Source organism: Salvelinus alpinus, chromosome 8 (assembly GCF_045679555.1).
Source record: "Salvelinus alpinus chromosome 8, SLU_Salpinus.1, whole genome shotgun sequence".
NCBI classification, from domain to species: domain Eukaryota; kingdom Metazoa; phylum Chordata; class Actinopteri; order Salmoniformes; family Salmonidae; genus Salvelinus; species Salvelinus alpinus.
In genome coordinates, this window is record NC_092093.1 from 78499248 (window position 1) to 78527241 (window position 27994).

Here is a 27994-nt window from a genome sequence, read left to right on the forward strand (position 1 = left end):
CCTCTATCCCCTCTCTCCTCGCCACTCTTCCCTCTCTCCTCTTCCCTCCATCCTGATAGCCTCATAGCAGTATGATTTATCCTCAACACCACTGGCCAGAGTATCAATATATAGAAAGGCAGTAAACTCCTACTACCTATAAAAATTATTAAAGTACCTATTTTTCCTAAATCTGTGCCCTCCCCACAACTGCATCTGATTTCCTGTGTAAACCAAAAACATGTGATGTTCCATGGTCTCGTCCAGACTTTTTTTCTTTGCAGTTTCAGGAAATGAAAACCATGATGGAAAAGAGAAAAAAAAAGCGGAGAATAATCGGATCCTCGTTGGTTCAGATGGTACTGAGGTTATAATGCCTGTGTGTGTCAGTGGTTAATTGGGAGAGACTGGTGCTGGCTCAGGTGTGCTTCTACTGTCCACCTCTGGCCAAAATATACAAGATTCTTGTCATGTGGAGAACATTTTCTTCAGTCCTCAGGAAATGTTTTACTTAATATCACTCGAATATTTTCGATTCAACAGATGAAAACACCCATAATAATAGATATTGTTAAAATTGTTTATTCAGGCTATAATGCAATCCTTCTCAAAGAATGCAATCATGTATTACACATATCATGCATGTACTACAGATATATCATGCATGACCCAAGAGAAAACTCTCAGATTATATATAAATACTGTGACATCAATACTATTAAAATATTTAGTCAAGGGAATTCATTTCCACAATATGTCAATTTCTATAAATACGGAGTAGTGAATAATGTCAGGGGAAGTGTATTGCTTTATAAAAAGCTGTGGTTCAAAAAAAAAAAAAAGCATACCTAAATTAACACAAAGCATCATTTCAGTTGTCAAAGCAATCTCAAACGTTATCTGTATTTTTAGTCGTAGGTCAAAACAGGCATGTGGAATGTAATAACCATTAACCCTTTACACTCATGGGAATAGGCCTTTATGGATAGGGCTAAATTGAAATGTTTCTTACACAGAAGAAATATCAAAAGCATATGCATCATGTGGTTACAATTGAAAGGGAACAGTTTGGCGATGATGGGAACATTATTAGACCAATGGTGAGAACACATCAGTTGAAGACTGAATCCAAACATGACATTGTTGATTTTATGTGCATTTTACATGTACTGTACTTTTTGCTGCGTTTGTTGAGAACGAAATCTGACAATACTCTGGATACGTTCAGTAGCATGATACAAATATTCCTGGAAAATGTGCTGTAGGTTCAACATAAGACAAAAACATGACAAGGGTTTGAGTGAGAGGACTAACTAGTATCTCCAAGTGGCACCACACCTGTCCAAAGTGTGCCCATTTCCTACACAATTTCAATCAACTTTTAAGACTCAAAGAAGAGTCTTCAACTATAACTGTCACGACTTCCGCCGAAGTCGGTTCCTCTCCTTGTTCGGGCGGCGTTCGGCGGTCGGCGTCGCCGGTCTTCTAGCCATCATCGATCCACTTTTCATTTTCCATTTGTTTTGTCTTGTCTTCCCACACACCTGGTTTCAAATCCCTCATTACATGTTGTGTATTTAACCCTCCGTTCCCTCCATGTCCTTGTCCGGAATTGTTTATTGTAAGTGCTTGTGCACGTTTATCTGGTGTGCGACGGGTTTTGTACCCATTGATTGTTTGTTTTGGATGCCGGTGGTTTTGTGTAATAAACTGCTCCGTTGTAACCCAGTTTTTGCTCTCCTGCGCCTGACTTCCCTGCCGCCAGTACGGACCCCTTACAATAACATACTTTCTTTGCTCTCTTAGCTGTGCCGTTGAGGAACCACAGCAAGCGCACTTGTCGTTGTTTTGTTTGGAACACAACCTTGCATTCCCGCCATCACACAATTACTGTTACGCAATCCAAAAACGGACCATTATAAATTGCAATCTGGGTTTGGTGGGCATCATTTGAAAGCTTGACTAGCTCAGTTGTAAAACATATTGTAGTGTTAGCCTTTCGCATTTGTGGTGCACATAGAAAGGAGTCATGAGTGCATTCGGGTGCTGCACATTTTCTTCACAATAAACAAACAGGCTCATTCTGTTCTGAACAACCCAGGGTATGACGCCATGTACATCACACATAGTGATCATAAACGTTGACACTGTACATGACATGAGTTTTATGATATGGAAATGTGAATTGCAGATTTGGACTCAGGTGTTTGGCTAGCTTGTATGGCATCAAAGCGGTATTTATTATAATCCTCAACGTCTCATCTTTCAAAATACATAGTCCCCTTAATGTACAACATTCAATCAACAACAAATGTGCCCAATTAGCAGGAGGGATGGGGGCAACTTCTGCCATTTTCAACCCGTATACAGGTATGAGTGCAAAGGGCTACAACAAAAACTGATTCCATTTTCTCTGGCATAGAAAAGGAAATAGTAGAACCTGTTCTCGTGCCATGCTGCACTACAACGTCATCTTTTATTTAAGTACACCTTAAAGAAAGCGACCTCCTTTCAAGCACTGCCCTGTAAGAGGTCTCCGGTGGGCGAGGACTGGAGCCCTAGCTAGGGGCTAACCTATGCCAGAATGCTCCCACCCACTGTGTTACTGTTACACAGTATAATGCCGTTACCTGGTGTGTCACTTGTTTGCTATGTCCGTGTGGGGTGGCGGTGTCATAATAGAGAAACTCAGATGCCACCAGCTAGCTCTAACATGCCCTCTCTCTCTCTATTCCTCTCTCTATCCCTCTATCCCTCTCCTTCGCTCCCTCTCTTTCACCCTCTCTGCTCTCATTTTCCCTCTCTGCCTCTCACACACACAGCGCCCAGCAGAGGAGAGTGATGAGAGGGAGTGTTGGCCTGTCTGTGCTCACCACAGGACAGTGATGGGCGTGAGCCCTGCAGACTCAAATAAACACACACACACATTCACACACTGGGCTGTCTGTGCTAAACACACTCTCTCACAGCCAGGGTGACCTGCTCTCAGCTAGCATGCTGGGACGACAGAGCAGTACTACGTACTTTAGTCTCACAGAGAACATTCGCACGCACACTTCAGTCTCAGAGAGAACATGAGAAAATAGTGCTTTTGCTGTAAAACCCAGATAGCCGTCGGACAGTGCTACAGGCTAAATGATGTGAAGAGACGTGAGGGAGAATTCTGCTGTGTTGGCCAATTTGCGTGGCTGACTAGCCACCAGGATAACAGCGAGGGCTTCGTCCCAAATGGCACCCTGTCCCCTATAGTGCACTACTTTTGACCAGGGCCCATAGGGTGATGAAACAATGGTAGCCCATTCATTTTCAATGGAGGGTAATGAAGTGGGCGGGGGGACGTGAACAGGGCGGGACCTACGTTGGGGAAAGCTCTGCGGTATCGCATCGCTATTGACCAATCGAAGCACACTATAGCTTCCGAACCCTATTGGATTGGCTGTTGATACCTAGCAGTGTACCTAGCATGATTGGTAGCTTGCTAGGACCCTCATGAGGGTGAAGCTAGCGTGGCTATCCAAATGATCATGTTCAGTGGATATCCGCCCGACACTGCCAGTCCCCCTGTCCACCCTTTAGAGGAGGAGGGCTTCAGACAACACGCTAACCTGCCAGGATAGCACGCTCACAGTAGGGTGGTTAACTACCTACATTTCCCCAAAAAGTGTCCGGAGTGCCACACACACAGGAGAGGATGAGAGGGAACACAGAACAGAGCAGGAGCAACACGGTTCTGTCAGTTTCACATCGGTTCCACCGTGATTAGAACCGGCTGGAGTCTGGGTTCTCTCTCTTTTGCCAGTCAGACCTCGGTAGAACTCAACTCTAGCGTGAGTTTGAACCTACAGTCTGAGCTGTGCGTTTTTATGATGATGTGTTCAGTGTGTGTGTGTGATGGAGTTGTGTTAGACGATATGAGGCATTAATATTCGCTCTCAGCCATCTGTGTGTTTGGGTCTGCCATTGTGTGTACTTGAACAGTACTACGTTGAACAGCACGAGCGGCCATGTTTGCTTCTAAATGTCAGCCTGTCCCAGACGAGGCTTGAACACATAGTGGAATGCAATGTCTTGCATTTAAAGAAAAGACATCCGTGTCCTCAGTAGAGATTGAGGTTTTAGACTGGGTTTCTGTATAGCTCTTTGACATCTGCTGATATAAAAAAGGGCTTTATAAATACATTTGATTGATTGATTGAGGAGAGACTGCTGGAAACAGTTACATCAGTGTGTTCTCTTCAGGGAAAACTTGACCTCTGCAATGTGTCAATGCTATGGGTCAGCAAATGGGATGTCATGTCCTCACTGTAATATTCATGACATGACATTGTCCTTTCTTGAGTCACTGAGGTGTGGTTGGCTAGTAACTAAATGTAAATCCAGTCACTCACTCACACACGCACACACGTACACACACACACACACACGTACACACACACAGTAGAGGTTGGATCAGACGTCCTCTATGTCTATATAGGAGGAGGAGGGAAGGACTACTAAATGGATGGAGGGAGGGGAGGAGTAGAGGAATGTATTATTTATTGTTTGATTAGGGCCTTGTTCTACCCTATTGTAATCCTGTTGTTCTGGAGGGCTGACAGAAAAGTGTTTTGCAAATTCCCTCCCTCCCTCCCTGCGTTGCGTGATGAATGTTGCCTTAAGCAGACAGAAGTGAGGTTTATAAATGCATTGTGCCCCGAACATTTCAAAATCAAGTTGAGAGGGGAAGAAGAATTACCTCAGGAAAATAGCTAAACCTGAGCAATAAAAAACTCTTAATCTTACCTTGAAAGCCGCCCGACGATAGAGGTGGGTGCCTCCCTTTGGAAAGAAAAACAGGACTGCAGATTATTTCCATTTGAAAGAACATGCCAAATTACAGAAATGTGTTTTCAATCGCTCTCTTTCACAAGCGGCAACAGATGGATGGAGGCTGTGCGTGCATGTGTGTGTGAGCAGATTGTGCGTGTGTGTGTCAGCAGATCATGTGTGTGAGCAGATCGTGTGTGTGTGTGTGTGTGTGTGTGTGTGTGTGTGTGTGTGTGTGTGTGTGTGTGTGTGTGTGTGTGTGTGTGTGTGTGTGTGTGTGTGTGTGTGTGTGTGTGTGTGTGTGTGTGTGTGAGCAGATCATGTGTGTGTATGCTGCTACATGGAACCAACCAGCAGCCCGCTGCAGCCAACGACTTCCAGTCTCTTCCACAATCAGATACAGAATGAATAAATCGACCACAGAGTTCTCATTCAACAAGTCCAAAGACAAGGTCAATGTAACCAGCTGTATTGTTAGGTTTCTCAGCCATCTTCTTCTCCTGTTTGAATGCTATGAATATGTAACATTGGCACTGGTTGGCTTTACTTTTCTGCTGCCTGTTTGGGAGCTTATTGTCTCTACAAAAGCCAGCTCAGGGCAACAATCAGTGTCAAGCAACAACGATCTGTATCACATGAATGAGGAAAAAAACAGGAGACATTTTTAGAGCTGGTCTTCAAAAAAAGCAACAGTCAGTGACCAGGATGGTGAACCAGGGCCAGATATGGCACATTGACATGCCAAACAAGAGCATATCCTGGAATGACGATGACGACAAAGATGAGGATGATGATCATGATGATGATGATAATGATGTTGATGATGTGATGACACATTCCTGTTCCCCAGAGAGAGCGAAATAAAAACAGCCGGACTGAGCATCTGCAGCAGTGCAACTATGAATCACAGGGAAGGTGAGGTGAGTGAGTGACAAATTACAGCAGTGACTGTAGATGAATGGTGAGCTGCTGGCAGACTGACTAGTTGCTGAAGGACCGGTGACTAAGGACCTGCATAATCAATTTCACCTGAGAGGAGGAGGGGGAGATTAGAGGGATGGATGTATTGAGAGGAGATGAGGGAAGAGGAGGGATGGAGCGTTTTTTTGAGGTGGCAGGCGGCTAAGTGAGTTATAGTGTCTCGTCTTGTTCTCTCTCTGAGGAGTGTCTGTCCTTTTGGTCCCCCTGAGAAACAACGCCCAGGCTGAACTCTGACCCCCTCTCCTCCGGCAGAGGGAGAGAAGGAAGGAGAGCAAGAGAGGGCTATATGAAGGAAGGGAGGGACGTCAGAAAGGTGGAGTGTTTTGTGAGAGGACATCTCTTTGCTGCGGCTCGCGGTCTGCTATTAATTATTCAACAGAGGTGTCATGTCCCCTCCACCCTTCCACTCTGTCGCTCCTCTCGCTCTCATCCCTCTTTTTCCTCTCTCATCCCCCTCTCTCTCTCTCCCTCTCACTAATTTTCCCCAAAAGGCTTGAATCAAGAGCAGTAATCAAGGAGCTGTCAGACTGACGAGGGCCATTTGATCAGGTGAGGAGAGAAAAGATGGAGCCCTCCATCCCCTCCTTCGCCTCCATGACCTCCATCACCTCCATACCTCCTTCACCCCCATCCCTCCTTCACCTCCTTCAGCAGACAAATGCAACATGTCCCCTCAGGGTTCCACTCCATAATCTCCAATCACCAACACCTTGGTTATGTCCCAAATGCCACCCTATTCCCTATAAAGGGCACTGGTCAAAAGTAGTGCACTCTATGTGGAATAGGGTGCCGTTTGTGATGCATCCCTTGAGGTCTCAGCACAGACCTCCAACACAGATATATTCTCCCATTTGGGAGATGGATGTACAGTACAATAAATGAAACCAATCTGCAACAAATTGATTGAGTTATATTGTAACCCCCAAACTTTCTGTGATATAGAAACATATTATACTTATGTCATGATGAAAGCCTTTTACGATGACGTAATAAAATATACATTTCATTCAGGAAATCCCATCAAACACCCAGGCACTCAGGCGAATAGTAAGCTACCAGTGTGACGGAAATAAGATGCACATCCAGGGAAGACCTTTCTGACAGGCCAGCCATTGGCAGTATTGAAAGGTACGATACTGAGACAAATGCAGGGAAGCAGCAGCCTGGCCTCTTTCTCTCCATCACCTCTCTTCTCCTCTCTCTTCTCCTCTCTCTCTCTCTCTCTCTCTCTCTCTCTCTCTCTCTCTCTCCTCTCTCCTCTCTCCTCTCTCTCTGTACTTTCTGCCACGGGAAGAGATAGCGAGGCATTGAAGTCGATCCCACTGTGAATAAAGCAGAGGTTCTTCTGAATCTAATTTGAGAAAAGAGACGTAGTCGGCAACACGAGGGACTTACTAAAACAGGTACAGTACAGGCAGATGAATCAAAGCTGCCTTTCGCTTTGAAAGATCAAAAGATTTATGAAACGGGAGGAAAGGCTGTTTTTGGAAGATCTTTAGGGGTATTTCCCACCTCTGAGGTCCCTGGTCTGCTCCTCCGTCTGCCAGTGCTACTGCTGAATCCCAAAACAAAACTACCAGATTCCAGAGCCTCAGGTTCTTCTGAGGTTAATTTTGGTCTGCGTCTGGAAAAGTATTCCCTATGTGGTGTACTACTTTCAGCCAAGGCCCACAGTATTACCTTTTTATTTTCCATGCTTCCTGTGTTGAACATCCATATATTACCTGGGGTAAAATGCAAATGGCCCAAAATGTATCAAGCTGTGTTTTATTAGTATTTAGTATTTTATTAGGATCGCCATTAGCTGTCTCTGAAGCAGCTACTCTTCCTGGGGTCCACAAAGAAATACAAAATGACATGATACCGAACAACAACAGACAAGAGCAGGTCTTGGCGAAGTGTACTTGGCAGAAGAAATGGGACGGTAAATGTAATCTAACGTTGGTGATAGATGAGCCACCTTGGATCCCTAAATGTCCCTGATGAACTGCTGACACAGAGAAGCAGTATGGTTCCCACGGTGCTGCCTGTCAGCACAGGCCTACCCATGAGCCTGGGTAAGATCCAGCCAGGGGTGTATCAACGTTTGTCTGCCCGGCTGGGGCTGCCTGTAGCTGGGGTGAATCTGTACCACCTATCCCTTAAGGGACTGACTGACTATTGTACTCCTTTCTGCGGGTGATGGTTTTGTTTGTAAATTGTTTGTGGTTTATTGGTAGAAGGATAGACGCTAGGAGACGAGAAGCAAGTACAGGGAGTGAACATTTAATAAATAACGGACATGAAACAACATATGGACAACATCTGGACAGGGGAAACAAAACAGCATTAATGCTGACACGGGGATCAAACTGAGGAACAAACAGATATAGAGGGGGCAATCAAAAGAAGTGAAGGAGTCCAGGTGAGTCCAATGAAGCGCTGATGCGCGTAATGATGGTGAAAGGTGTGCATAATGATGGACAGCCTAGCGCCCTCGAGCGCCAGAGAGGGGGAGCACGAGCAGGCGTGACAGTACCCCTTCTCTAGGGGCGCCATCCGGTGTCTCACCTGGGCGAGCCTGACAGGCCGGCCGAGGCATGGGAGCCTGACGAGCCGGCTGAGGCGTGATGTCACCTTTTGCACACACTACTTCAGAAGTGGATACTCTGTGTCTGACACAAGGCTCCAGAAATGGGTAACACCTGATCTTTTACCTTGCAATGTGTCATTTTCCTGCAGCTCCACTATCTCACTTTCTATTCCAGCATGGTCAGGACAAAGGGCCGTGATGACTGGGGTCAGAGATGACACTGGCACATGAAAGGTTCTCAATGAAGTTGAAAAACTCATTGTACTCCAGTTTATAAGGAAGTGCATTGGAGATGTTGTACACCCTGTGACTATTAAAACCTACCCTAACCAGAAACAGTGGAGAAATGGCGGCATTCGCGCAAATTGAAAGCACGAACCATCGCATTTAACCATGGAAAGATGACTGGGAATATGGATGAATACAAACAGTGTAGCTATTCCCTCCGCAAGGCAATCAAACAAGCGAAATGTTGGTATAGGGACAAAGTGGAGTCGCAACTCAAAGGCTCAGACACGAGACGTATGTGGCAGGGTCTGCAGAAAGTCACGGACTACAAAAAGAAAGACAGCCATGTCACGGACACCAACATCTTACTTCCAGACAAACTAAACACCTTCTTTCCCCGCTTTGAGGATAATATAGTGCCACCAACTGCTACCAAGGACTGCGGGCTCTCCCTCTCCTTCTCTGTGGCCGACGTGAGTAAGATATTTAAACATGTTAACCCTCGCAAGACTGCTGGCCCAGACGGCATCCCTAGCCACGTCCTCAGAGCATGCGCAGACCAGCTGGCTGGTGTGGTTACGGACATATTCAATCTCTCCCTATCCCAGTCTGCTGTCCCCACATGCTACAAGATGGCCACCATTGTTCCTGTACCCAAGAAGGCAAAGGTAACTGAACTAAATGACTATCGCCCTGTAGCACTCACTTCTGTCATCATGAAATGCTTTGAGAGACTAGTCAAGGACCATATTACCTCCACCTTACCTGCCACCCTAGACCCACTTCAATTTGCATACTGCCCCAATAGGTCCACAGATGATGCAATCACACTGCACACTGCCCTATCCCATCTGGACAAGAGGAATACCTATGTAAGAATGCTGTTCATTGACTACAGCTCAACATTCAACACCATAGTACCCTCCAAGGTCATCATTAAGCTTGAGGCTCTGGGTCTCAACCCCGCCCTGTGCAAATGAGTCCTGGACTTCCTGACGGGCCACCCCCAGGTGGTGAAGGTAGGAAACAACATCTCCACTTCGCTGATCCTCAACACTGGGGCCCCACAAGGTTGCGTGCTCAGCCCCCTCCTGGACTCCCTGTTCACCCATGACTGCGTGGCAACGCACGCCTCCAACTCAATCATCAAGTTTGCAGACGACACAACAGTAGTAGGCTTGATCACCAACAATGACGACACAGCCTATAGGGAGAAGGTGAGGGCACTCAGAGTGTGGTGTCAGGAAAACAACCTCTCACTCAACGTCAACAAAACAAAGGAGATGATCGTGGACTTCAGGAAACAGCAGAGGTAGGTGGAAAGTTCCTCAGTGTACACATCACAGACAACCTGAAATGGTCCACCCACACAGACAGTGTGGTGAAGAAGGCGCAACAGTGCCTCTTCAACCCCAGGAGGCTGAAGAAATTTGGGTGGTCACCTAAAACCCTTACAAACTTTTACAGATGCACAATTGAGAGCATCCTGTCGGGCTGTAACACCGCCTGGTACGGAAACTGCACCGCCCACAACAGCAGGGCTCTCCAGAGGGTCCAGAAGGTGAGGTCAAAACATGTGCATCTCAAAGCTGGGACTGAGAGACTGAAAAATAGAAGCTATCTCAAGGCCATCAGACTGTTAAACAGCTGTCACTAACACAGAGAGGCTGCTGCCTACATACAGACTTGAAATCATTGGCGACTTTAATAAATTGATTACTAGTCACTTTAATAATGCCACTTTAATAATGTTTACATATCTTGCATTACCCATCTCATATGTACAGTTGAAGTCGGAAGTTTACATACACCTTAGCCAAATACATTTAAAATCAGTTTTTCACAATTCATGACATTTAATCCTGGTAAAAATTCCCTGTCTTAGGTCAGTTAGGATCACCGCTTTATTTTATGAATGTGAAATGTCAGAATAATAGTAGAGAGAATTAGCTGTTCAGCTGTTATTTCTTTCATCACATTCCCAGTGGGTCAGAAGTTTACATACACTCAATTAGTATTTGGTAGCATTGTCTTGAAATTGTTTAACTTGGGTCAAACGTTTCGGATAGCCTTCCACAACCTTCCCACAATAAATTGGGTGAATTTTGGCCCATTCCTCCTGACAGAGCTGGTGTAACTGAGTCAGGTTTGTAGGTCTCCTTGCTCTCACACGCTTTTTCAGTTCTGCCCACACATTTTCTATAGGATTGAGGTCAGGGCTTTGTGATGGCCACTCCAATAACTTGACTTTGTTTTCCTTAAGCCATTTTGCCACAACTTTGGAAGTATGCTTGGTATCATTGTCCATTTGGAAGACCCATTTGCGACCAAGCTTTAACTTCCTGACTGATGTCTTGAGATTTTGCTTCAATATATCCACATAATTTTCCTTTCTCATAATGCCATCTATTTTGTGAAGTGCTCCAGTCCCTACTGCAGCAAAGCACCCCCACAACATGATGCTGCCACCCCCGTGCTTCACGGTTGGGATGGTGTTTTTCGGCTTGCAATCCTCCCCCTTTTTCCTCCAAACATAACGATGGTTATTATGGCCAAACAGTTCCAATTTTATTTCATCAAACCAGAGGACATTTCTCCAAAAAGTATGATCTTTGTCCCCATGTGCAGTTACAAACCGTAGTCTGGCTTTTTTATGGCGGTTTTGGAGCAGTGGCTTCTTCCTTGCTGAGTGGCCTTTCAGGTTATGTCGATATAGGACTCGTTCTACTGTGGATATAGATACTTTTGTACCTGTTTCCTCCAGCATCTTCACAAGGTCCTTTGCTGTTGTTCTGGGATTGATTTGCACTTTTCGCACCAAAGTACGTTCATCTCTAGGAGACAGAACGCGTCTCCTTCCTGAGCGGTATGACGGCTGCGTGGTCCCATGGTGTTTATACTTGCATACTATTGCTTGTACAGATGAACGTGGTACCTTCAGGTGTTTGGAAATTGCTCCCAAGGATGAACCAGACTTGTGGAGGTCTACAATTTTTTTCTGAGGTCTTGGCTGATTTCTTTGGATTTTCCCATGATGTCAAGCAAAGAGGCACTGAGTTTGAAGGTAGGCCTTGAAATACATCCACAGGTACACCTCCAATTGACTCAAATAATGTCAATTAGCCTATCAGAAGCTTCTAAAGCCATGACATCATTTTCTGGAATTTTCCAAGCTGTTTAAAGGCACAGTCAACTTAGTGTATGTAAACTTCTGACCCACTGGAATCGTGATACAGTGACTTATAAGTGAAATAAAAATTACTTGTGTCATGCACAAAGTAGATGTCCTAACCGACTTGCCAAAACTATAGTTTGTTAACAAGAAATTTGTAGAGTGGTTGAAAAACAAGTTTTAATGACTCTACGTGTATGTAAACTTCAGTCTTCAGATGTATATACTGTATTTTTATACTATCTATTGCATCTTGCCTAAGCCGCTCGGTCATCGCTCATCCATAAATGTATATGTATATATTCTTATTTCATCCCTTTACTTAGATTTGTGTGTATAAGGTACAGTGGTTGTGGAATTGTTAGAGTACTTGTTAGATATTACTGCACTGTCGGAACTAGAAGCACAAGCATTTCACTACACTCGCAATAACATCTGCTAACCATGGGTAATTTGATTTGATTTTGATATCCTTGAATCTTGACTCAATCTCCAACTTCAACTCTTCCAACACATGTACAAATGCATCATAGCTGAAATGTTGCTGTATGTCTGGGTTGGATGTGGTGACTGCTCTGAGTGTTGGGAAATGAACAAACTGTCTATCAGTTATGAACAGTGTGGTGATTATATTTTGAAATGCTGTGACCACACGCAGTATTTCCCCCAGCGTTTTAGCTTTCCTTTGGAGCTGGAGATTCACCGTGTTCAGGTGGCAGGTGATGTCAGTTAACTTCTCTGCGCTACGGATCCCTTTAGCGGGATCATTTTCCTAAACAACCGCTGAATTGCAGGGCGCAAAATTTTACTAACAATATTTATAATCATGCAATCGCAAGTGAAATATACCAAAACACAGCTTAGCTTGTTGTTAATCCACCTATCGTGTCAGATTTTGAAAATATGCTTTGCAGCGAAAGCAATCCAAGCTTTTGTGAGTGTATCAATCAATGCTACAACAGCTAGCCCCAAATTAGCATGGTCACGAAAGTCAGAAAAGCAATAAAATGAATCGCTTACCTTTGATAATCTTCGGATGTTTGCACTCACGAGACTCCCAGTTACACAATAAATGTTATTTTTGTTCGATAAATATTACTTTTATAACAAAAAAACGCCATTTGGGTTGCGCGTTATGTTCAGAAAACCAAAGCCTCGTTCCGTTCGACGAAAATTCCAAAAAGTATCTGTAATGTTCGTAGAAACATGTAAAATGTTTTTTATAATCAATCCTCAGGTTGTTTTTAACAAACATAATCGATAATATTTCAACCGGACCGTAACCTATTCAATAAAAGAGAGAAAGAAAATGGAGTTTCTCTCGCGCGCAGGTACTAATCAGAGGACACCTGACTAGTTTTGAAAAATCTCGCTCATTTTTCAAAATAAAAGCCTGAAACTATGTCTAAAGCCTGGTCACAGCCTGAGGAAGCCATTGGAAAAGGAATCTGGTTGATACCCCTTTAAATGGAGGAAAGACGGGCCAGGAAACACAGATTTAAAATTCAAAAAATCACTTCCGGGTTAGATTTTCTCAGGTTTTCGCCTGCAGAATCAGTTTTGTTATACTCACAGACAATATTTTGACAGTTTTGGAAACTTTGGAGTGTTTTCTATCCTAATCTATAAATTATATGCATATTCTACGATCTGGACCTGAGAAATAGTCCGTTTACCTTGGGAACGTTATTTTATTTTTTTAATAATAATAATCTGACCCCTAGCGTCAAGAGGTTAAAAAAGCCAGCTTTAATATCCACTGTGGATCATCCAGCTCTGGCTCCTCTTGCACCTTGCTTGCAACAAATTCATGGGTTGAGGGAGGAGAGAAATCTTTCCAAAACTTTTCCACGAGACAGCCATCTCACCTCATTGTTAAATATCAAGTCGCCGTATTCTGTCTGGTATTCCCACAGCAACTTGCAGAATTGCCGGTGATTCAGTGTCCTCGCAATAATAATGTTCACCACGCACACGACTTGCTGCATCACATTCTGTAAGTCACAGTCTTTGAGTTTAGTCACAAGTGCTTCCTGATGAATGATACAATGAAACATAGCAAATTCAGAAATATCCTCTCTTTCTTATCAGGCCTATGAGTCCCTTCTCCTTCTCTCGCATGTTTGGGGCGCCATCAGTGCACACAGATGCCAGATTTGACCAGTCAATATTATCCTCAGCAAAGAATGTAACAAGGGCTTTCAGAATATCCTCTCCTCGTGTTTGTCCCCGAAGGGGCAGTAAACATAAAAGTTCCTCTCTGAACGACTCGTTTTGAGGGAAGTAGACCCAAACACATAATTGGGCAATGTCACTTACACCAGGGCTTTCGTCAAGCGCAATACTAAAACACGGCGCCACAGATATATCAGTAATGAATTGCTCACTGATGTCCTCGTCGATGTCTTCTATGTGTCTTGTTATGGTCGAGTCTGAGAGTTGCAGTTCCTTAATTTGCTTTAAAATAGCTTCCTTGTTTGAGAAAAAAACATTATTTGACAATCTCCGCGTCTGTTTCTCTCAAGTATCCAAGCAATCTCATATGTTGCCTCTGTCGTTTTCTCTGCAACAGTGATAGATCTGTCCATCATTTGTTGTTGTCCTTTATGCTGTCCATTGAGTTGCGCTATTTAGTTTTTTCTGAGGTTGCTTTGTGGCGGATATGTTTTGTCAAAGTGGGCACGGTGTGACTGGAAATGTCACTCTAAATTTGCTCGATTAAAACAATTGACTGCCTTCTGGCAACTAAGACAAAGTGAGCTAGTCCCATCATGCAGTACTTGTCTGTCCATTTCTCTTGGAACTTTCTGTGTTCTTCTTGAATCGACCGTATACTTCTCTTAGCCACCGTTGCCACGTCAGCTACGTTAGCTAGCAGCATTTCCATCTTCCTAATTTTCCTGGTTCTCCAGTGGTTGTTTGTTCATAGCTGTCACGTTGTTCTCCAGCTCTTCCCCATCATTTTCATTGTCAATAGATTTACGTTTCTTTTTAACAATAAATCTACCAGTCTACCAGACTGCAAAATTAGCAAATAGCAAACTGATATGTGTCGGCCGCTGTAGCTGAGCAGTTGCGTTCTATTTCGGCCATTCTGTTCATCAGCTGCACTATGCTGCCGTCTATCTGCCATCCAGGGAACAATATATATATTCAATGAAGTGACTCAGGCCTGCATTAAACACATTGAATTGAAATTGTATTGTGGAAATTGTGGACATGAAGCTAGGTTTAGGGCTAGGGATAGGGCTACAGTACCTGACAGAATGGTTCTCACTGCTGTGCCTTATCAGACCCTGTTAAAATAGGACAATTATCTGGTGTCATTCCAGGCCTATTGGCCCAGTGAGTACATGACCTTGTTCGTCTAAAATCGCACCCTATTCCATATAGTGCATTTCTTTGACCCTGGTCAAAAGAAGTGCACTTTATAGTGAATAGGGTCCAATTTGAACAGAGGACAGGAGGGTTAGTGAGGTATTGTGGGAGTGAACATAGCTGTCATGCCATGCCCTTTTATGGTATTATCCCCTGACCTACAGCACACCAATAAGCTGGGAGGGACAGAGATGACATGCTAAGGTCTTAGCATCCCTAAGGAGGAGGAGGAGAGGGAGGAGAGAGGGGAGGAGGAAGGGAGGAAGGGAGAGGAGACAGAGGGGGAAGGGGTAGAGGGAAGAATGGGATTGGGAAGGAGGGAGAGAAGGAGGAGAGGGAAGAGGAGGGGGTTGGAGGTGAAAAACACAATAGGTTAAACAGAGGATAGTGTTATGAAGAATAAGTGATGTCAAGTAAAGGACAGATGCAATCCATGATGTGTGTGTGTGTGTGTGTGTGTGTGTGTGTGTGTGTGTGTGTGTGTGTGTGTGTGTGTGTGTGTGTGTGTGTGTGTGTGTGTGTGTGTGTGTGTGTGTGTGTGTGTGTGTGTGTGTGTGTGTGTGTGTGTGTGTGTGTGTGTGTGTTTCTACGTCCGTGTGTGTTTGTGGGCGGTAAACCCTTTAAAGAGGGGCAGAACATTTAATTGAATTCTGCGGAGCTGCAGTGCCTTATTATTCCAGTCATGATTGAGCGCTCTGCTGTGTTGTCCTAGTCCTAGCACACACACACACCTGGAGCCAGACAGACACATACAAACAGGCACACACACACACACTGTAGAGAGAGGAGAGCTGGGTGGGCTGGATGTACTCTGGAGGCCTCACACCACTAGGTCAGTCAGGGTTGCAGGGTGGTTGTGGTTAATTGTAATGTTTATCTAACAGTTTAAATGTCCCTGACTGGTAACTGCAGGGGAAGTGGTGAAATGCCAGTTCTGGTTTGGAGCCGCAAAATGGATGGAGCACGTGTGAAGAGTGTAAGTGTAATGGATGAGGAGAGTGAGAGTGTATCAGTGTCACCGTACAGCTCTCCAAACTCAATGCATCATTTATCAGACCCTGAGTATGGAGAACGGTCTGGTCTGTACGCTACTCCTGGAGTTCCCATGTATTGGGTGTGCTTTATACTATGCATATCTGTGTGCGCTGTGGTCTATTGCCAGTGGCTTTTGCATACGCGCAAGACAAACGTCCTCTCAAGTGCAATAAAGGCTTTTATAAAGTATTCTATACAGGAGGGTAGGCAAACTACAGGCACTCACCAAACAGACAGAGAAACATACAATTACTGAATTTCTCTTGTTCTCATACATACTACCAAAGAGCGGGTGAGCAAGAGAGGCCGTGGCTGTTTAAATGTCTTAGCTAGCAAGTAGCAGAGATAAAGGAATATGTGGTCTATAATAAAAGGAATATTGCCAGTGAGCAATGACAAGCATGGGCAGAAAGCCTTCTACAACCCTGCATAAATTACATTTCGCTAGATTTCACCAGATCTTATCAAACTCTATAATTGTATGTGTGTGTGTGATATCAGATTCCTGGGAGCACCACTTACAACAAGGACACACGTACAGACAGTATACTGTACATCATCTAATAGATACAAAGTCATAATAACAATGGATTGTTCTACTACACAATACATGTATTCCTGGAGGGAGGTAGAGGGAGGGAGGGAGGGAGAGAGAGAGAGAGAGAGAGGGAGGGAGGGAGGGAGAGCCCTTCAGGTGTCAGTAGTTAAATACAGCACAATGACAATCCAATTGCCCTCATCTCTATCAACATATTAGAAGAGAGAGGTCCTCTTCAAATAGCCACCTCTGTTGATGAGACAATGACCGCTACGATGAAACAAATATTACTTGTGTGCATACAGTGCCTTCAGAAAGTATTCACACCCCATGTCTGAATTTAATATGGATTAAATAGACATTTTATGTCACTGATCTACACACAATACCCCAATGTCAAAGTGGAATTATGTTTTTAGAAATGTTTACAAATTAATAAAAAATGAAAAGCTGAAATGTCTTGAATCAATAAGTATTCAAACCTTTTGGTATGGCCAGCCTAAATACGTTCAGGTGTAAAAATGTGCTTTTGTTATGGCAAGTCTTGTCACGACTTCCGCCGAAGTCGGTCCCTCTCCTTGTTCGTTCGGCGGTAGACGTCACCGTTCTTCTAGCCATCGCCAATCCACTTTTCATTTTCCATTTGTTTTGTCTTTGTTTTCTACACACCTGGTTTCAATTACCCAAATACATGTTCATTATTTAACCCTCTGTTTCCCACATGTTAGTGTGCGTGTTTATTGATTGTTCATGTCGGTTCTTGTCGGCTGGTTATGTTTGCCGGGTTATGTATGTACGCCCGTTATTTTCGAATGACCGGTATTTCTCCGCACTTAGAGTATTGTCTGTATACTGGTGCTGTTGTGGAATTAAATACCTTGTACACTCATCTCTGCTCTCCTGCGCCTGATTCACTGCACCAGTTACCCACCGCCTGACAAATCTAATTAAGTTCAGGAATACAAATTCGCTTAACAAGTCACATAATAAGTTGCATGGACTCTGTGTAATAATAGTGTTTAACATGATTTTTGAATGACTATTGAACCTCATCTCTACCCCACACATACATTTATCTGTATAGTCCCTCAGTCGAACAATGAATTTCAAACACAGATTCAACCACAAAGACCAGGGATGTTTTCCAATGGTTCGCAAAGAAGGGCACCTATTTGTAGATGAGTAAAAATGTAAAAAGCAGACATTGAATATCCCTTTGAGCATGTTAAAGTTATTAATTACACTTTGAATGGCGTATCAGTACACCCAGTCACTACAAAGCGCCCTTTGTAGAGGCGCCCTTCCTACAGGCGCCCTTCCTAACTTAGTTGCTCGAGAGGAAGGAAACTGCTTAGGGACTTCAACATGAGGCTAATGGTGATTTTAAAACAGTTACAGAGTTGAATGGCTGTAAATGGAGAAAACTGAGGATGGATCAACAACATTATAGTTACTCCACAATAATAACCCAATTGACAGAGTGAAAAGAAGGAAGCCTGCACAGAATAAAAATATTCTAAAACATGAATCCTGTTTGCAACAAGGCACTAAAGTAATACTGCAAAAAAAACATTTTATCCTAAATACAAAGTATTATGTTTGGGGCAAATCCAATTCAACACATTACTGAGTACCACTCTCCATATTTCCAAGCCTAGTGATGGCTGCATCATGTTATGGGTGCTGGGGAGTTTTTTAGGATAAAAAATAAATGGATTGGGGCTAAGCTTGGGCAAAATCCTAGAGGAAAGCCTGGTTCAGTCTGCTTTACACCAGACACTGAGAGATTCATTCACCTTTCAGCAGGACAATAACCTAAAACACTAGGCAAAATATACACTAGAGTTGCTTACCAAGAAGACAGTGAATGTTCCTGAGTGGCCGAGTTACAGTTTTGACTTAAGTCTTCTTGAACATCTATGGCAAGACCTGAAAATGGTATTCAAGCAATGATCAACAAGCAATTTGACAGAGCTTGAAGAATGAAAATAATAATGGTAAATGTTGCACAATCCAGGTGTGGAAAAGCTCTTAGTGATATATATTACATTTTTTACAAATGTTAGAATTTCCCCCCACTTTGAAATTACAGAGTATTTTGTGTAGATCATTGACAAAAAACAAAGACAATTAAATGCATTTGAATCCCACTTTTTAACACAACAAAATGTGGAACAAATCAAGGAGTGTGAATACTTTCTGAAGGCACTGTACATGTAAATGTACATTATAATTTATTACACATGTAAATGCCCTCTATTGACAGACCACATTGTAGAGAAGGGAGTGGATACAACCTTTAGTCCAAGCCAGTGAGATAGTAGTCTGACTGTGCTGATTCCTTTTCAACAGTTTAAATGTTCATTTTCTATCAAAAATCTGCCCGTCTTATAGCAGTGGCACTTACTATGATTAAACTCACGCACAGACACACACACACACACACATGGCATTGTATACCGTACATTCCGGTATGTAGTGGTTGAGTAAATGGACATAATATTTTTGTGCTATTTCCTGAGCACCATTTTTTCTCTCCTGTTGGCTTCTCTTTAAATTTCCCCTGGGACACTGGACCTTGGGTTTGGCACCATGTCAGAGACTCAGTCTGGGTTTGGCTCCAAGTCAGAAACTCAGCAGCTATGATAGTTCATCAGGCTTTTGCTCCATTACCGCCCTTAGCACACCATATCCTCTTAGCAGTTCTAATGGCTGGGTCCCAAATGGCACCCTATTCCCTATATAGTGCACTACGTGTATAGGGATCTATGTAGGGGATAGGGGGCCATTTGGGATGCAGATATATAGCTCTTAAATGACATTTTCTTTGAGCCCAGCAGAACTGGACCTATGGCAATACCTGAGCTTGGTAAGTCTCAGATATGACTGAAATCCTTTTATGAAATGGGCCGGCACAACCTGATCTGATACCTTGTGATTTTACTGGCTTACATTTTATGTTTGCTATTGATATCAAAATCGTAAAACTGATTCAAAATGGTCTAAATTACTGAAGGCAGTTTGATGTGATAATATGTTCCCTTACAGAAAAAACCTATGAATTTCACGTGATAACACGTGTGATCATGTGATTTTATGTGAAGTTAATGTGACAACATGTAAAAGCAACTTGATAATTTCAACTTTTTTTTCACGTCCAAATGCAATTCCACTGTGACAATTGTTCACGTGTGAGAGTGCAAATGAGATTTTCACATAACAAAACGTTATTCTCCTCACGTGAAAAGGTGGTGTTAACATGTGAACGAAAAATCTCATACAGTTTAATACATTTAAACATACGGTATCGTTTCACATGTGAACAACTGACCGTCAGTTTTTGTGACTTTTTGTTGGGCTGTTTCACATGTGAAAATGTGATTTGTGTAGGAATACAGGTGAAATCAGTCATTGACACAGACATGGTGGTGTAGCAGGAAGATTAAAATGTCGTGAACCAATTTTCTTTTTTTTAGGTCTAGTGAGCAGAAACTTGAATGTTGTGAGAATTTTGTGCAACTTCCGCCGTGCGTTAACAGTGAACACTGAGGCTGTACCCTTACAGTTTTGCACAGTAGTCAATAGGCTATTGTGGCTATTTGAGCATAATGTAGGCCTACCAACAAAACCAATGGAGCAAATGGCATAACATTTTCACATGGAAATAGCTTTTGATTTCTATGATATAGCCTACAGTAGCCTACACGTGGTGTTCAATGCAGGCCTACATTGCATGAGATTAAAAAATAAAAATAAACATTATGAAGGGATTAATTCATTAATTAATGATTTTTTACTTGGTCTGTAACACCATGGGCCAAATGTGACAGTAAATGGCATTGTATTTAAGTTGTATGATGCAAGAAACCACTTAACGAAATACAATTCATTAGTATTACCATATAGATAATTAGACAATGTAGGCTACCCCTCTGCCTATTAGCTTATTTCCATATTCAAGCCTGTCTCAATAGACAACACTGCCCCATAAATTAAGAGATACGATTTTTACCTGATTGGCTTTTCAAAGACAGCTTGAAATGTAGCCTACAAATGTTGTGCTCTTGTAGGAAGCAGTAACTCCACATTGCTGACCTATACTTATTTATAACTGGGCTAATAACTCACTAACTAGCAAAGAATATGTACAAACGTGCACATGCGTGGCCCTGCGCTCTGATCTGTAACTGATCTGAAAAGCTCATTCACTCACAGGTGATTGAAAGACTGCTCCTGGGCTACCCCCACCAATAGAATTCTACTCAGTTGCACTCTGGCTCTGCCTACAACAAAATCACAGACTCAATCTTGCAAAGTTTGTTTGTTCTGGTTTGTTGCATTGAAAAGGGGCGGATACAATGTTGACTAGATCATAGAAAACAGGTTGATCTATATCAGGGGCGCAACTTTGGTTTTAGAAGTGGGGGGGACATAATTATCATTACAGCCTACAGCTGTAATGAGGTGTCCGCATAGTCCTAAAGCACACCGTTGCCTTGTTTTGTATCACATGCCAAGGATTAAACTGGGGGGACGACAAAAATGCAATTTCAGAATGTGGGGGGGACATGTCCCGCCTGTCCCCAATGAAAGTTGCGCTGATCTATATAGTGCAAACTAATTGGGCGAACCCAGTGAAGTTCAATCTCTTGCATCGCTGTGCTGCCTGGCATTTCTTCCGTGCGGCAGTCCTGGTGGAGGTACACGTCTGAGCATGCGCGCAGCTTAGAGGGAACATTGCACTGAAACAAGAGGTTGTGAGTTCAAATCCCAGGTGAGGACACGTTGAATAATAATTACTGTATAAATAAACATACACAATGTAATCATGTATGTTAATGTGTGTCAAAAATAGCCTACCGAGTGGTGCAGCAGCCTAAGGCACTGCATTGCAGGGCTTGAGGTGTTAGTACAGACATGGGTTCGATCCCGGGCTGTGTCAGAGCCAGCTGTGTCCAGGAGAGCCATGAGGCTGTGCACAATTGGCCCAGCGTCGTCCGGGTTAGGGGAGAGTTTGGCCGGCCTGGATTTCCTTGTCGCATCACGCTCTAGTGACACCTGTGGCGGGCCGGGCGCCTGCACGCTGACTTCGGTCGCCAGTTGTACGGTGTTTCCTTTGACACATTGGTGCGGCTGGCTTCTGAATGAAGCGTGCAGTGGCAGGGTCGTATTTCGGAGGACACGTGGCTCTCTCGGCCCTCTCCTGAGTCCTTATGGGAGATGCAGCGATGGGACAAGACTGTAACTACCAATTTTATGTCATGAAAAAGGGGTAAAAGTACCAAAAATATATATGTACGCTGAAAACACACTGTTTGCGTGTGTGTCCTAACGACTCATTTTTGTTTGCAAGGCATCATCTGTGAAATCGTGTGTGAAAATTAGAATCCACTTGTAAAAGGTTAGGTGATCACGTGAAAATCCAGGTGAAACTTCATTTGAAATGTCATCACATCTGTGTTTCAAAAACATGGTTTCAAATATTTTTGGAGGGTGGAATTTCGTGTGAAATCGTGAGGGTTAGTATATAATGTTATGGTAGTGTGGTACTATTAGACATTATCACGCCTTCCACCTCCCTCCCCTACCTACTCAACACAATCAACACTGCCAAATATGACAGATTACTTTCTCTGACACACACACACACACACACACACACACACACACACACACACACACACACACACACACACACACACACACACACACACACACACACACACACACACACACACATTCTCTTTTACACATTCATCATACCCACTATCAACCTAGACAAAGAGAGGCTTGGCGAATTGTTGAATCCCCTCCCACACAAACACACCCACACCTGCTCTCATTTTTTACCATGGAGAAAGATGTAGAGGATCTAGACATGGACCAAATCACCAAAATCCCTTCAGAAAGTATCCCTTCTCCAGTCCCGAGGTAGAGAAGAGTAACAGTAATAGACATGTTAGAGTATTGTATCATGTTCACCTCCTCATCAGACTATAGATTTTGGGTCCATACCATTACTAATTCATGTTAAGGGTAGACCCTCCCTCTCCCTGAAGGAAACCTGATCGGGATCAATAGAAATGACCTTGGGCTGGTCTGGGCTCTGTTCAGCAGGGTGTAATGTCACACATCGTTACACAACGTTCAGATAGAAATGTATTGTTTAGAACATACAGTGGGGAGAACAAGTATTTGATACACTGCCGATTTTGCAGGTTTTCCTACTTACAAAGCATGTAGAGGTCTGTCATTTTTATCATAGGTACACTTCAACTGTGAGAGACGGAATCTAAAACAAAAATCCAGAAAATCACATTGTATGATTTTTAACTAATTCCTTTGCATTTTATTGCATGACATAAGTATTTGATACATCAGAAAAGCAGAACTTAATATTTGGTACAGAAACCTTTGTTTGCAATTACAGATATCATACGTTTCCTGTAGTTCTTGACCAGGTTTGCACACACTGCAGCAGGGATTTTGGCCCACTCCTCCATACAGACCTTCTCCAGATCCTTCAGGTTTCGGGGCTGTCGCTGGGCAATACGGAATTTCAGCTCCCTCCAAAGATTTTCTATTGGATTCAGGTCTGGAGACTGGCTAGACCACTACAGGACCTTGAGATGCTTCTTACGGAGCCATTCCTTAGTTGCCCTGGCTGTGTGTTTCGGGTCGTTGTCATGCTGGAAGACCCAGCCACGACCCATCTTCAATGCTCTTACTGAGGGAAGGAGGTTGTTGGCCAAGATCTCGCGATACATGGCCCCATCCATCCTCCCCTCAATACGGTGCAGTCGTCCTGTCCCCTTTGCAGAAAAGCAGCCCCAAAGAATGATGTTTCCACCTCCATGCTTCACGTTTGGGATGGGTTCTTGGGGTTGTACTCATCCTTCTTCTTCCTCCAAACACAGCGAGTGGAGTTTAGACCAAAAAGTTATATTTTTGTCTCATCAGACCACATGACCTTCTCCCATTCCTCCTCTGGATCATCCAGATGGTCATTGGCAAACTTCAGACGGGCCTGGACATGCGCTGGCTTGAGCAGGGGGACCTTGCGTGCGCTGCAGGATTTTAATCCATGACGGCGTAGTGTGTTACTAATGGTTTTCTTTGAGACTGTGGTCCCAGCTCTCTTCAGGTCATTGACCAGGTCCTGCCGTGTAGTTCTGGGCTGATCCCTCACCTTCCTCATGATCATTGATGCCCCACGAGGTGATATCTTGCATGGAGCCCCAGACCGAGGGTGATTGACCGTCATCTTGAACTTCTTCCATTTTCTAATAATTGCGCCAACAGTTGTTGCCTTCTCACCAAGCTGCTTGCCTATTGTCCTGTAGCCCATCCCAGCCCTGTGCAGGTCTACAATTTTATCCCTGATGTCCTTACACAGCTCTCTGGTCTTGGCCATTGTGGAGAGGTTGGAGTCTGTTTGATTGAGCGTGTGGACAGGTGTCTTTTATACAGGTAACGAGTTCAAACAGGTGCAGTTAATACAGGTAATGAGTGGAGAACAGGAGGGCTTCTTAAAGAAAAACTAACAGGTCTGTGAGAGCCGGAATTCTTACTGGTTGGTAGGTGATCAAATACTTATGTCATGCAATAAAATGCAAATGAATTACTTAAAAATCATACAATGTGATTTTCTGGATTTTTGTTTTAGATTCCGTCTCTCACAGTTGAAGTGTACCTATGATAAAAATTACAGACCTCTACATGCTTTGTAAGTAGGAAAACCTGCAAAATCGGCAGTGTATCAAATACTTGTTCTCCCCACTGTACATGTCAGCTAAATAGGGGGATCATGTTAGCTCTATTCATTACATTTCTATCTGCTTGCAACGGTCTGAATGTTTCACCTCACTGAATACACCCCAGAAGGGAATCTGACTGATCTCTCCAGGCGGCGAGTTTTATTAGGAGCTGGATTCAATCCGTATCGCAAGAAGTATTGAGGAAGATCCGCGTTATTGCTCGATTGAAATTTAAAGGTGTTGTTCCTCCGTTTGCGGAGACTGCATTCACGGTAAATTCTGCATATGTCCCTAAGGGCGGGATTCAATCCGAAACCGCACTATAGTGCATTTGACATTTAAAGGTAATTTCCAATTCAGCCGACATCTGCAGTGTTTACCTGAAATACGATCTCCGCAAACTTTAACAGCCGCATTGTCTCCAAACACGATCGGATTGATTGCTGGCCTAAAGCTTTATTATGCAAGCAAATACATGAAAAAATAGATGATCAAACCAGGGGGATGTAGTTGATGTATTTTATTGTGAGATGGGGAGTCATAGAAAAAACAAACAAAAACTATCACTATAAAAATGATCATGGATTAAAACAAGTACATATAAAAGAGGTTGTGGCCTTGACGTAGTATACATACAAAGTAACAAATTGGCACAAATAAAACACAAAAAATGTCAATATTATTTTGGCTTGGCAAAAGGACAGGTTCATGGTTACGGGTCATCCTTCAATACAACAGCACACTCATGCTATTAGACATACAGTTAGTTCTCAAAAAGTTTCAGTAGCTTCATATTAAAGTGGGCAAAAGGTAAAAACTAACATGAGAATGAATGGATTTAGAAAGGTAACATGTTTCAATTTCAGGCTTGTGGGGTGTGTTGACAACTTTACATGTGTTTTCGTTCTAAAACATACTTCAAAATGCCAGAGCTTTTTTTTCTTTTCCCACCTTTGTTGTAGTCAGCTTACATTTGAAATGATTTTCATACTAAAATATATTATTGTATTAATACAAACTACAGTATTGTACACTACATTGTGTAATAAATAACTATAAAGAAATATAAAATAAAAAAAAGACACATAAATATAAAATGTTTCTATAACTAAACAGATAACCCATATCATTGGGAATGGGAAAAATACTGCCTTTTCTGAAAACATACAGTACACACATTTTAACATGAACATACAAAACAATCCAACAACAAAACAACAAAATAATACTGACAGGTAAAAAATATTGTCTCAATAACCATTATGGGATCATATTTGCCTACTTTTGTTACCTGAAGAGAGCGCGAGCGTTTCACAAGTGTTAAACAAGTGCACTGGAATTGGACTGGGGGAAATTATACATTTCAAGGCAGGAAATATTTCAAAATCACGTTTCGCCGTTCCGTTAAAACATTGTAAGTCCTTTTAGTCTTTGATTGCTCTGATTATAAAAGAGGCAGATCTTTTATCTCAAATATGTAATTCATGTCTAAATTATAATTCATGGTAACGCTATAATCTACAACATCAGGACAAGTGGTAGTGAGCCAAAATCAACAGGATATCGTCTGAAAGAGTTGACATGTTTGAGCTGCTATCAAATCTGGGCCTCGACACAACCTGACAACAGCTGCTAAGGAAAAACAGCAGTATTCAATGGCACTTTTGATACGCATCATGTCTTCTTGTTTTGCATAAGGCTGGGAGTGGGAATAGGATTCAGGGGGCAAATGATCTGACGATTTGTTCTTCTTTCTTATTCTGCTTGATCTGATTCTGTACATGTAACACTGATGATAACAGATTGATGAAATGAACAAACGAACGAACAGAACATTTTAGAACAATGTATCAATGCAGACTCCTTCGATACTCCCCCTTGTCTTCTTCTTCATCTATAAGGTAATCAACTACTGGAATATCATCATGGATGAACTCATCTCACAATCGTTTTCTTCTTTAAGGCTCACAATCCATGTACAACAAAAGGTATGTTGTTAACATGCTGATGATGTATACTGTAAGTCTAGTGCCATAACACTGAAGGGTAGACAACACAACTGTTAGTGCCGTAAGTAAACCAAGCCACTTGTAGTGCACAGGATCTTTTTTCCTCCAACTTAATAAAATACTGATATTTTTTTGTTCATTGGCAATAAAAAGATATAGAAATCTCTCCTAACTGTACAGGTTTTTAAAGGTTAAAATATGAGGGATAAAATTAGTAACACTGATAAAAAGAAATGACCCAAGGTTGATTTAGTAATAAAACATTATCTAAAACGTGTCGGCTCTAGCTTCCAAAGTCCGTATAATGCATTTTTTGTTGTTAAAATTTGTGTTTTAGTTTTTTACAAATACATTTTCTAACACTGAAAATGTTTCTCCTCCTGTGGAAAAAGCCACTAGTATTTTTTCAGGCACACCTGGATTCATACACAGTAGTGAACTGAAATGCAGCGTCCGTCAGAGCAATCCAAACTTTAGCTCTCTATCCTCTCCCCCAATGTCATGGGGAAAAAGGATCCTTCCATTTCATTAAGGAAGAAGCACGGGTCTGGTATCTCCCTGTTTTAATTCGGATCACCTTTCTCTCCTGTCGGTGTCTGGTTCTTGTCTTCTGAAACAGTGTTCCTGTTTGTTTCACCTTCATTCTCTTTCATGACCTCGCTTTCCTCCGCCGCCCTCGACCCTGACTCTTCCTTGTCCTCTGAGGTCAATCCTTTCTCTGTGTCCATTGTCTCCTCCTTCTCAGACAGCTCCTCCTCCACCTGCTCCTCAGCCTGTTCCTTCTCACCTTCATGTTCCTCCTCTTTCTCCCTGTTCTCCTGTACCTCCTCTTGCCTTGTGTCTGCCTTTTTCCCTGTAACCTCCTCTTCCTCCTGCTCCTCCTTTACTTCAACCCCCACTACCCCCTCTTCTTCTCCTTCCTCCCCTTCACCCCCCACCACTACTCTCTCCACTCCCTGCTCTTCCTCATTCTCTCCCTCCTCTCGACCAGTGTCTTCTTCCTTCTCCCCCTCCGCCTCGTCCTCCTCGTCCCCTCCCTCGTCTCCTATCCGCACCACCTGTATATCATCCATATCCAGAACTCTGTCCGGATCCCCCTCCACCTCCTCCCCTGCCGCTGTCTCCATGTCCTCCTCCTCTCCCTCCTCCTCGCTCTCCTCCTCGTCCTCCCTGGTGCTGCTCCCTCGCTCGTCAGAGTCCAGGTGGGAGGAGGTGGGCCTGCTGTCTGACTGCTCCTGCTGCTCCCCTCCGAGGCCCAGGGCCAACCCCACAGGGCTCTCCATCTCCTCCTCCAGCACCTCCTCCCCTATACCTCCCTGACTTCCTTCCTGCGCCTCTTTCTTGCAATAGGAGTAACGGTGGTTCATGTGCTGGGAGTAGGAGCCCGAGTGAGAGAAGCGCTTGCCACACTTGTCGCACTGGTAGGGCTTCTCTCCAGAGTGGAGACGCATGTGTTCTATCAAGTGGTGCTTGTGTTTGAAGGCCTTCCTGCAGATACCGCACTCGTGGGGTCGCTTGCCTGTAGCACGGGAGAAAATA

At 43.3% G+C, this 27994-nt stretch overlaps 1 protein-coding gene and 1 long non-coding RNA gene across 2 annotated transcripts in view; both read right to left on the reverse strand.

Moving 5' to 3' along the window:
* Window positions 1-545: 545 nt before the first annotated feature.
* On the reverse strand, window positions 546-14087 carry LOC139583751 (uncharacterized). Its single transcript, XR_011676605.1, has 2 exons — window positions 13607-14087; window positions 546-4797 (listed from the first exon to the last, which is right to left on the reverse strand). It is a non-coding gene; the product is annotated as an uncharacterized lncRNA (long non-coding RNA).
* Window positions 14088-24951: 10864 nt separating this feature from the next.
* LOC139583758 (zinc finger E-box-binding homeobox 1-like) overlaps window positions 24952-27994 on the reverse strand; it is a 72898-nt gene continuing 69855 nt past the window's right edge. The window contains exon 9 of the mRNA XM_071415195.1: window positions 24952-27974. Within this exon, the coding sequence (XP_071271296.1) occupies window positions 27019-27974 (956 nt within the window). The 3' untranslated portion in view covers window positions 24952-27018. The remainder of the gene's footprint in view (window positions 27975-27994) is intronic.